Source organism: Solea solea, chromosome 2, assembly GCF_958295425.1.
Source record: "Solea solea chromosome 2, fSolSol10.1, whole genome shotgun sequence".
Classification (NCBI taxonomy): domain Eukaryota; kingdom Metazoa; phylum Chordata; class Actinopteri; order Pleuronectiformes; family Soleidae; genus Solea; species Solea solea.
In genome coordinates, this window is record NC_081135.1 from 38152068 (window position 1) to 38163206 (window position 11139).

At 39.6% G+C, this 11139-nt stretch overlaps 1 protein-coding gene across 2 annotated transcripts in view; it reads left to right on the plus strand.

Annotated features, from left to right (window-relative positions):
- Positions 1 to 10356, plus strand: part of pikfyve (phosphoinositide kinase, FYVE finger containing) — a 29789-nt gene extending 19433 nt beyond the window's left edge. For both annotated transcript variants that reach the window (XM_058619275.1, XM_058619283.1), the window contains 22 exons: positions 191 to 595; positions 1310 to 1410; positions 1511 to 1582; positions 2048 to 2219; positions 2387 to 2565; positions 3067 to 3180; positions 3992 to 4100; positions 4217 to 4371; positions 4945 to 5041; positions 5166 to 5223; positions 5323 to 5454; positions 5588 to 5708; positions 5808 to 5903; positions 6735 to 6815; positions 7466 to 7557; positions 7641 to 7700; positions 8045 to 8221; positions 8727 to 8830; positions 8912 to 9040; positions 9244 to 9505; positions 9587 to 9661; positions 10092 to 10356. In XM_058619275.1, coding sequence (XP_058475258.1) covers positions 191 to 595; positions 1310 to 1410; positions 1511 to 1582; positions 2048 to 2219; positions 2387 to 2565; positions 3067 to 3180; positions 3992 to 4100; positions 4217 to 4371; positions 4945 to 5041; positions 5166 to 5223; positions 5323 to 5454; positions 5588 to 5708; positions 5808 to 5903; positions 6735 to 6815; positions 7466 to 7557; positions 7641 to 7700; positions 8045 to 8221; positions 8727 to 8830; positions 8912 to 9040; positions 9244 to 9505; positions 9587 to 9661; positions 10092 to 10207 — 2907 coding nt within the window. In that variant the 3' untranslated portion in view covers positions 10208 to 10356. The remainder of the gene's footprint in view (positions 1 to 190; positions 596 to 1309; positions 1411 to 1510; positions 1583 to 2047; positions 2220 to 2386; positions 2566 to 3066; positions 3181 to 3991; positions 4101 to 4216; positions 4372 to 4944; positions 5042 to 5165; positions 5224 to 5322; positions 5455 to 5587; positions 5709 to 5807; positions 5904 to 6734; positions 6816 to 7465; positions 7558 to 7640; positions 7701 to 8044; positions 8222 to 8726; positions 8831 to 8911; positions 9041 to 9243; positions 9506 to 9586; positions 9662 to 10091) is intronic.
- The last annotated feature ends 783 nt before the right edge of the window (positions 10357 to 11139 follow it).

An 11139-nucleotide genomic window follows, 5' to 3' on the forward strand; every position in this document is an offset into this window, starting at 1 on the left:
ATTCGGTGCCTGGTAGACTACGTCTGTTTTCATATACAGTGTATGGTCTGCGCTAATTTGTTTCATGACGTTTTATTTTTTATTTAACTCGTATAAATCCTTAATGGTTGAAAGACGTTATTTCTTCTGATTTATTTGACTTCTGGGAAACAATACTCCGTGTTCACCTGCGTTGTCCTCTCCTCGTCAGGTCTACTTGTCTCCTCTCCTCAACAAAGACCTAAAGGAACTGGACGGACGCAGAAAGCGGCAGCTCCTCAAAGACTCCGCCCCCTCCTCGCTGGTCATGGGTCAGACCAACGGCACGGCTCCGCCGCGGCCCATCGACGTGCTGCCCTGCCACAATCTGACCAGCACCCGCATCATAGAGCAGCTCAACGGCAGCCACGATCTGGCCAGGATGCTCGCCGACTACAGAGCGAAGGGCGGTCGCATCCGGCAGAGGGAAAACTTTGACCCGTTCTGCGCCGCCAGCGTCGCAGCAGCGGTCAGCGGCCCGAGCCGTGGCGGGGAGACGGCGGTCAGGGCGCCGGTGAAGGCCGACAGTGAAGAGGAGAAGCCGAGTAAACAGAATGATATGACGTGGGCACCGAAGGTGAGCAGAGAACAGTGGTTAAATAAAAATATTTATTTACATAAACAATAATCGCTGCAATGATTATTTGTAGTCGATTAATCAGTTTGAATGTTTTTATAATTTCATAATTAGAACATGTTTCATCTGATTTTTCAGCTTCTTAAATGTGAATATCGTCTGGTTTCTTTGCTTCAACGTCATCATTTCAACATTTTCATGACAAGTACTAAGATTAATGGAGAAAATAATCTACAGATTAGTTGCAGCCCCGCAGTCTATTAATCTGTCGGTCATTTCCTCAATTAATCCCAAATGTCAAAATGATGACGATGTTCTCAAATGTCTTCTTTTATCCACAAACTAATATTGTTCAGTTTTAATAGTTTATTTGTTATGAAAGGAGCAAAGAAACCAGGGAATATTCACAGTTAACAGTGTTTTTATTATTTAATATTACCAATAAAACTCAAACCAGTGAATCGGTTGTTGATTAATAATCCTTGAAGCCTTAAATGAATTAATGGAATATTCTCATATTTGACGAATATATTCACTTAAACTCAATAACAAAGGTCACAGAGTTCACAGCTCCAACAAAAAGTATAAAACAATGTCTTTATTTTCTTATTTAATGGCGTGATTTTTCTCATGATTAATAACCAAAACAACTGTTAAAGTGTGTGGCTGTGATTTATTTGTGTTGTTATTGTTGTCGTCGTCGTTTGTCCTCAGCTGGACTGTCTGAACCCCGTCAACCATCAGAGACTCTGCGTCCTCTTCAGCAGTTCGTCCGCCGAGTCCAACAACGCGCCCAACCCCTGCGTCAGCCCCTGGTAAACCCCGTTTATACACATGTACAATAAAACGCATCATCGTCGCTATCTCACACAAAGTACGGTCAAATAAAACAATGTAATCTTTTACTGTCAACAGGATCGTGACGATGGAGTTCTACGGCAAGAATGACCTCTCTCTCGGTGTGTTCTTGGAACGATATTGTTTTAGGTGAGAAAATAATAAAAAAAAATCCATCATTCCATCATTGTAATGATTAGAAATCACAATATTATCTGCACTACATTATATTTACTTTGAAATGTATAATCAGATATAAGCAAACACACCAAGATCCCCTAATATGACTCGTGACTAAAACCTAAACTAATAAATATTATTTTGTTACGTTTATTTATTTTCTACAATGGAAAGAAAGTTAGTTTTGGGCGTCAGCGAGTTGCTGTTTGTCACTAATGTTTGTGTGATGTCTTGCATTTTTGTGTTTTGACGTTAAGTGTTGTGATTTTTGTCGTCTCGTTTCTGTCTCTGAATCCCTTTTGTGTTCAGTTTTTTTTTGCCATGAGTGCGACGTAAATAAGTTGATGTGAAAACATAACCGTGACCTGGCGAGAATAACACATTACTGACTGAGGAAAAACAGGAGTGTAAAAACATGTGTTTATTTCCCCACAGGCCGTCTTACCAGTGCCCCAGCATGTTCTGTGAAACTCCCATGGTGCACCACGCCCGGCGCTTCGTGCACGGCAGCGGCTGCGTGCAGATCGTGCTGAAGGAGCTGGACTCTCCTGTGCCCGGTTACCAACACACCATCCTCAACTACTCGTGGTGTCGCGTCTGCAAACAGGTCAGTGACGACTTCAGCGTGAGTTAAACGCTGGGTTTTCAGGTGTAAACGTGAAGCTGTGGTTCTCAGTGTCTCTGTGGATGACTCACTTTTACTTCATGATTGTAAAAAATCTACGGTGGACAGATGACAGTGACGCATTATTCTTTCTCCTCCTCCGTGTTCAGGTAACACCAGTCGTGCCGCTGTCCAACGACTCGTGGTCCATGTCTTTTGCCAAATACCTGGAGCTGCGCTTCTACGGGCACCAGTACACGAGGCGCGCCAACGCCGAGCCCTGTGGACACTCCATCCACAAAGACTACCACCAGTACTTCTCCTACAACCAGATGGTGGCGTCCTTCAGGTCGGTCTGTCAGTCTGTCCTCCTCTGAGTTTAACACTTCTATTGTAACGGCTTGTTAGCGTTTGTTTTCAGAGATCTAAAATGTCGATTTTGTAAAATTATTAGTGTAGTAAAACTGACCTGGTTTATTACTCTTTAGAAAATCCAAACTTCAGACTAATTCTTCACTTTTTTTGGATCTGGAAAAAAACAAAACGATTTACGCAAAAGAAACACGAAAAACACAAATCCTCAAGAGATTTGCATCTTAACGGCTTTTAATCCACACAGAATCAGTGTTTTTAGGAGACCTGAAATACTATTTTTGGATCTGTGATAGTTCAGGACTTTTTGTTGCATCTGGATGTTCTATTGTTTTCTATTTCAATGCCTTGTAGTAGCCAATAAAAATAATAATAATAATAATAAAACAAATAAACACAAGAAAAGCTGAATATAAGATCGGGGTAAAAAAGGCGAAAAAAAATGAACTAAAGTTTTCCCCTTGTTTTCCTTTTCCAGCTACACGTCAGTGAGGCTGCTGGAGATTTGTCTTCCTCGTCCCAAGATCTTCATCAGGAACCAGGGACCGTCCAAAACCAACCTGCAGCTGGACGTCAAGGACTTCTCCCAAAAGTAAGAGGAACGGAGACGTCTGCTCGTCACACTGAACCCTGACCTGTTTCCTGTTCGGCTTCTTTAAAGATCACGAATAACAAACGAGATCATTGAGAACATGACTTTTTGATTCAGTGACTTCAGTTTGTAGAGCAGTGCTTCCCAAAGCCTGGGTTGGGGCCCACAGATGGGTCACAAGAGATTTGGTTTTGGGTCCCTCAAAATAATTTGCAGGATTCTGTCAACGTTTAAGTTAAGATGAGCAAGTGATCTAGTTTATATCTTTATTGGTTTATTGGTTTATTGGTTGTCTGACTGTCAAGTTATCAAATCGTTTTCATTATCAAATAATCAGCTTTTTCTGTATCTATTGTTTTTAAAAAACTAAACCGATTCAGCTACAACTTTGTCATTCGATGGAATTAAAATGAGTTTGATATTTAAACTGACGTTATTTTTGATTTAAATAAATTCAGCTTTCAGGGCAAAAACTACATGTTGACCGTAGTAACTGAGAAATTGAAAGATACAACAGGTAAATAAACAGTGAGGGGAAAAAATCAACATAGCGTAAAAGAAGAAAAAAACACCAAAACAAACAACGAAAAGTTTGTATTGATGATTGAGTTCAGTCCAGAGGTCACAGAGAAACAGAAAGTGCTGTTTTTAGATTTGGATTCTTTTTTGATCGCAGATCGTCAATTATTTTGCATCTCAGCCCATTTTCTATCAAACGAACCACAGTCGATATGTGACAGAGGCTCGTGAGGGACAAAAAGAAGTAAACAAATGAATAAAATCTGTCATTTGTTTTCCCTCTGCTCCTCAGAGTGATGCAGGTTTACTTGGCCATCGACGACCGTCTCACGTCCCTGAAGACGGACACCTTCAGTAAGACGCGAGAGGAAAAGATGGAGGATCTGTTTGCCCAGAAAGATGTAGGTTCATCGTCGCACTGCTGGTTTATGATGCTGCTGCTGCTGCTGCTGCTGCCGCCGCTGCTGCTGCTTCTGTTTTTAAGATACATAATCCAGGTGTTTGTGTTTGCGTGCAGATGGAAGAGCACGAGCTGCGGAGCTGGATTGAGAAGCTCCAGGCTCGGCTGCAGGTCTGCGGCGTGGACTCTCCTCAGCAGCTGCAGGTCGTCCTCGAGTCGCTGGTGATGAAGAAGCAGGGCCTGTGTGAGATGTTGCAGTCCTGGAACAGCAGGTCAGAGTCACCACATGAGTTTATTGGAAGAAACTATATTAATATTTGCTCTAAAAAGGATGATCAGATATCGGCAAATGCGCTAAGATCCCAAAAACTCTCCAATATATTTGTAAAAAGAAGAAACTATCAACCAACTACTTTAATAATTTGATCGATGACTGAATGAATCCCTTACTATTTTGATATTTTAGCTTCTTAAATGTGAATATTTTCTGGTTTCTTTGCTCCATTTAACAAATAAGTCAATTAAAATTAAAGGATTTTGGACTAAACATCGTTATTTCAAGATTTTAGGAAACTGATCAATATTTTTCCGACATTTTACAAACCAAACTAACCAGTTACTAGATTATGAGTGTAATCTTGAGTCGCAGCTTTACTAAAACTAATTAAGACGTTACAGTTCTCATTGTGTCCTTATTTCTTTGTGAATGTCTCCAGAATGCCTCTTTTATTCAATTTTACAATTATAATTTTAGTTTTTATTTTTCTATTTTTTATTAGGATTTCATTCTAACAGCAAATAAATGACATAAATGTCCCTCCTCCTGTTGCTTCTCTCCGTCGCAGGCTGCAGGACTTATTTCAGCAGGAGAAAGGCAGGAAGCGTCTGTCTGTCCCTCCCAGCCCGGGCAGACACAGACAGACGGCGGCTGACGACAGCAAGGTCGGTCGCCGCTCAGTGTGTGACATCACCTGACATAAACACACCTGTGACCTTACGTCATATTCATTTTAAAAGTATTTACAGAGAAGTCACTGCTGTTTGTTTATGTTTGTTTATTTCTCAGGGCGCCCTCGACTCCTCCCCTCGTAATCCCTCTCCTGTCGTACAGAACGGAGAAAAAGGTCAGTTTTTCAGACTGAATCTGATTCGAACGCTTGACTGTGATTGTGACAGTACATGATAAGTGTGTGTGTGTGTGTGTGTGTGTGTGTCCCTGACAGAGGACCGTCTCCTCAGCGCCATGACCTCGGTGTCCTCCTCCTCCCTGCTGCCGTCACCAGGAGACCCCGGAGCTGAGCCCTTCACTCCCGGTCCGTCCTTCACCGAGCAGGACTCGCTCAGCATCCCAGAAGGTAGAGTTTACAACGAACTGGTTATTGTCACGTTCATATTGTTAGTGGATGATTTAGATTTGATTACAGCTAGTGTGAGACATTGTAAACAAATGACATCATGACATAAAAGCAATTGTTTCTTTGTGTCCAGATGTTTTTGACGGACACTTGCTGGGCTCCACTGACAGTCAGGTGAAGGAGAAGTCCACCATGAAGGCCATCCTCGCCAACTTCCTGCCCGGCAACAGCTACAACCCCATCCCCTTCCCGTTGTGAGCACCGCCCTCTTTGTTTTTTTGTTACAGTTTTAAAGCCAAAAATGAAGCGTTGACACGATGTATTACATAATATTGTGGGATGTTTGTTGACAGTGACCCGGACAAACACTACCTGATGTACGAGCACGAGCGAGTTCCCATCGCAGTGTGTGAGAAAGAGCCGAGCTCCATCATCGCCTTCGCTCTCAGGTCTGAACTGTGTTTTTATTAATGCACTTACAGACGAGGACACGTTTAATAATATTCTTCCTTCATAAACATTCAATTAAGTAATAAGTCATATTCAGTGACAGAGACAGTTTTTGTTTCATTAACACTGAAAGAAAAACTTTCAAAAATTGTTTTAGAGGAAAAATACACAGAATATCTTTTCTGAAATATCCTCGTAGCTGTGGAAACACTGTTGATTATTCACAGTGGAATCTGTCCACTGGTTTAATCTGTGGTGTTTCCACAGCTACGAGGATATTTCAGAAAAGATATTCTGTGTATTTTTCCTCTAAAACATAGAAAATAATCTACAGATTAATTGATAATGAAAAGTTTAGTTTTTAGTCCTTTTAATTATCAATTAATCTGTAGATTATTTTCTAGATTAATTAATCCGTTGTCTGGTCCATAAAGTGTCACAAAATTAGGAAAAATGTCGATCAGTGTGTGTTTGTCACGTTATTTGAAGTTACAGTGATGTCAGAGGAAAGTGACTTGATTTCCCTTTAAAGAATCTTATTAAACTCTTAACACTCATTTTAAAACTGTTTTTTTCATGATTATTCTCATAATTGACTAATTGATGAGTTGTTTGGTCCATAAAATGTCCGACAGTGTTGATCAGTGTTTGTCACATTAGGAAATGACGACGTTCTCAAACCAAAAGGATTCAGTTTGAATGATTTTCTTTGTTAATAAAGAGCAAAGGAGCCAGAAACTGTCCGAGGTTTAATGGTTTAATCTCTTAATCTCTTTACATAAAGCCCATGATTTTCTGTCCTGAAACATGTCGATGTTATTGTGTTTCAGTTGTAAAGAATATAAAACGGCTCTGGACGATTTATCCAAGGTGTCAAACGCAGGAGGAGACGAGATGCCGCAGGTCGTCAGGTACGTGGATTCTATCGCTGCTCAAAAACAAATCGTATGTCGGGATCATGTCACTGTTTGATGACAAAAGCAAATAATGTTAGTAGTTATTTAAAGTAGAAATGAGCTGATATGAATTCTCTGCATCTGATGTCAGAAATAGAGCAAATTTAAAGTCTGATTCTTTTTTAAAAACCCTACATTTTCACTGTAAACAGCTGTTTATTTGTTTTTGAACAGGTCTGAAATGTGTGGTTGTGGTTGACGGTGTACACAGATTATTTTGTTTAAAAAAAAAGGCAGAATCAGTTTATAAGTTTTTACTCGCAAAAAAACACTTTGAAGGCATTTATGAAGCAAAATGAATGTTTAAAATAAAATCGGAGAGGTTGTACGCAGACAGAGCGTTAAAAAAAGAAAAATAGTGGTATAGAATCAATTCCTAATTTCAAATTTTAGAATTTTATAAAACAAAAAAAACATTTTAAATAAAGCTGTAAACTAAAGATTTGTTGTTCACAGTTTCTCAGATGTTCAGATTGAAATTTGAAATCAGACAAATGTGTTTTAAAAAGTATAAAAAGTATTTTTAGTGTTTTTTAATAAAAGATTTCTATGTTTAATAAGCAGGAAAAGTTAAAAAATAATAAAATGTTTTATTTTCTCTGTAGTGCTGAGAGTCGAGCGAAGAGCAGCCCAGCCAGACCCAACGAGTTGATCTCGTCCCTGTCGAGCCGCAGCAGCCTCGACACCGATCCGCTCAGTGAGTTCTGTTCTTCTGTTTAGCAACAAATAATCTAATCTAATCCATAAATCCGTGTGATTTACCATCGTTTTTCCTCTCAGAAGATTCAGATCTGACCGACAAACAGAGGAAACAGACTCTGAATCCACACATCGAACTACGTGAGATTTATTATGCATTTATTTTTATTACAGCGTCTCACATTTGAAAGAGAGTACAGTCGTTATTTTGGGTTAAATATTTAAAATACTTGTTTTATATATTGTATAGAATTAGATTATAAAGGTGTTAAATCATATAAATTAGAATATAATGTGCCTCATCCCTATTTTCTAACCTTGGTTGGTTTGCAGGATTATTTAAGTTCTAAATGTTGATTTTAAAACTAATAAAACACCAGAAAAAGAACTTGGAAGCACTTTGAGGCAGTATTGGTACCATCGTAGTAGAATTCCTGAGGCTGTGATTTTAGTTTTTTTCTGTTTTGTCGTGTTAAAACATGCAGAGTTCTCCGACGCCAACGCCAAGTTCTACTGTCGCATCTACTACGCCGAGGAGTTCCACAAGATGAGGGAGGAGATCATGGAGAGCAGCGAGGACGACTTTGTCCGCTCGCTCTCGCACTGCGTCAACTGGCAGGCGCGCGGCGGCAAATCTGGAGCCGTGTTCTACGCCACGGAAGGTCGGTGTCAAAATACTAATTTTGTTAGGTTTTTGCATCTAATCCCCTCTTTTAAAATAGCCATTAAGTCTTTTCTAATATCACATCAAGACATTTATGAAGCAATAAACCTGTTTTAAATCTAAACTGAGAAGCTATAAACTAAATATTTGTTGTTTACGGTTTCTCAGATGTTTTATCCGTCGAATGTGGTTTAAAAATGTAATAACAAAAACTCTGACTGTGATATCGGCATCTGTACAGGACGAGAAAATATATCAATATGTCATTTAAGACATTTGTGAAGCAAAAAAAAACTGTTTTAAATAGAATCTAAGAGACTGGAAACATCCATTCATTCATTTATTCATTGAATTTGCAATTTGACCAAGTACAAAAATCCATGATCCAAAATCCAGTTTTTAAAACTCCAGAAATGGTCCAATCACTATGATGATGATACAGTGTTATGTACAATAATAATAATAATAATAATAAATGAAGGTCTCCTCTCCCCGTGTTTTAGACGACCGCTTCATCCTGAAGCAGATGCCCAGACTGGAGGTCCAGTCCTTCCTGGACTTTGCTCCTCACTACTTCACCTACATCACAGGAGCCGTGCAGCAGAAAGTACGTTATTATCGTTTAAATCTAAATAAACTTGCTTCAAAGTTTCTGTAAATAACTTTTATCGTCATGTTTTTGCTGCAGCGTCCGACCGTGCTGGCAAAGATTCTGGGCGTTTACCGCATCGGCTACAAGAACTCTCAGAACAACACGGAGAAGAAGCTCGACCTGCTCGTGATGGAGAATCTCTTTTACGGACGCAAGATGGCTCAGGTGAGACTCCGTTACCCACGATGCAACACGGCTAACTGGCGCTTAGGTTTATGTTAATACACCAAAGGTTACTATTAAAAAACAAAGAAAAAGAAATTTGAATGACAAAAACAAAAGAAAAGTCACATTCATTTAAATGACACGTAGAAGAGATTGGCTTTGACTTTTATTTTGAAAAAGCCGCCACTCCACCCGTTTCTTAGGTGTTTGACCTGAAGGGGTCGCTGAGGAACCGCAACGTGAAGACGGAGTCGGGGAAGGAGAGCTGCGAGGTGGTTCTTCTGGACGAGAACCTGCTCAAGCTCATCCACGACAACCCGCTCTACATCCGCTCGCACTGCAAGGCCATCCTGAGGGCGGCCATTCACAGCGACGCCTACTTCCTGTCCAGCCACCTCATCATCGACTACTCGCTGCTGGTGGGACGCGACGACGCCACGGACCAGCTGGTGGTCGGGATCATCGGTGAGGAGCAGACGTGGGATCCGGCGCCGCGGCGGCGTTCACTGCCGACTGGGTTTTAAACGTCTGTGACGTGTGTTTCAGATTATATCAGGACGTTCACCTGGGACAAGAGACTGGAAATGGTTGTGAAATCCACCGGAATTCTGGGAGGTCAAGGTGAGACTTCACTTCCTGTTTGTCTGAATTTAAATGTCGTGTAGTTTTTGTATTTTACGACGTGACGTCATAAAAACACAGACTGGATGACTTTAATTTGTTAAAAATCACACATCACAACACACTTAACCAAGTCCACAGCTGAGTTTCTTTTTTTATTTTAATGTTTTTATTTTATTTAGTCACTGGCTATAATAATGTATATTTTCTTGACTATGTGCGATGGTTTGGGGAGGGTTAGTGTATTTAGCATTTTAAAACAAGGAATAAATACATTATTTTATTTTAAATACAAGGCATGGCTGCTGTGTTTATTCTTGATACATTTATGAGTTGGTTATTTGGTATTTTATTTTGAAATGCATTTTTCCATTTTGCGTTTGTGTGATTTTTCAGCGTCTTGAATCCGAATGTTTGTCTCTGTCTCCAGGAAAGATGCCCACCGTCGTCTCTCCTGAACTCTACCGAGCGCGTTTCTGTGAAGCCATGGACAAATACTTCCTGATGGTTCCCGACCACTGGACCGGCCTCGGCGTCAACTGCTGAGTGGGCGTGTCAGCGGCTGTGTGGGCGTGTCCACGGCGACAGTGGCCAAGCAGGTGCATCAACACACAAACACTCTCTGACTCTATGCACAGAAACTCTGACGTCTAAAACTGGACCTTGTAAATAACTTTATCGAGACTGAAGCGCGACCACGACACAGCACAGGATCATTCCACTGACGAGCGTCAGGAACACTTTAAATCTGTTTTTATCAGCGGGGGGAAGCAAAGTTTTCCTCCAGACGTCAGATTATTGTTGTTATTTATCCGAGTTTCTCGCAGGCTTTTCTTCTTTTTATTTTAATATTAGTCCGAATGTTTCAAACAAACAAACATTAGTGCTGTGCTTTTGGTTTGTTTAACAAACTCATTCATGTAATTTAAAGTTTGTAAATGTACAGAGATTATGTAACTATTAAAAGATTATTGACTCAGATTTACAAAAAAATGTCTTTGTTTGGTTTTTCAGAGAAATTATTTAAAGAAAAGAGAAAAAAAAATAAACTAACAAAATGAGTATTACAAATGAGTAAATTCTTTCTGATTTAAGGAGCTGAGACGATGTTCCTTAAGTTGACCAAAATTTCAGCTATATTTATTCAAAGCAGACAAAATGGCTTAATAATAAAAAGCGGAATGACAGGAAATGTCCGTAGGAACTCTAAAGGGTTAATTGGTCCAGAAAATGTTTATTTTACACTTAAACTTAGTAATTCAGTTTTAAAGATTTCTTTGTTAAATGGAACAAAGAAATGGTTAAAAAAAAAAAAAAAAAAACTCTAAAACTGATAAATTGATCAAAATAGTTGACAATTTCAAAAATAATCGATTTATCGTGGCAGCACTAAAACTTTATCGACAAAGTGAAATAATACTGAAAAAAAAAACATAGGATTTAATTATAATCTAATCATTAATTCTACTCTAACCACT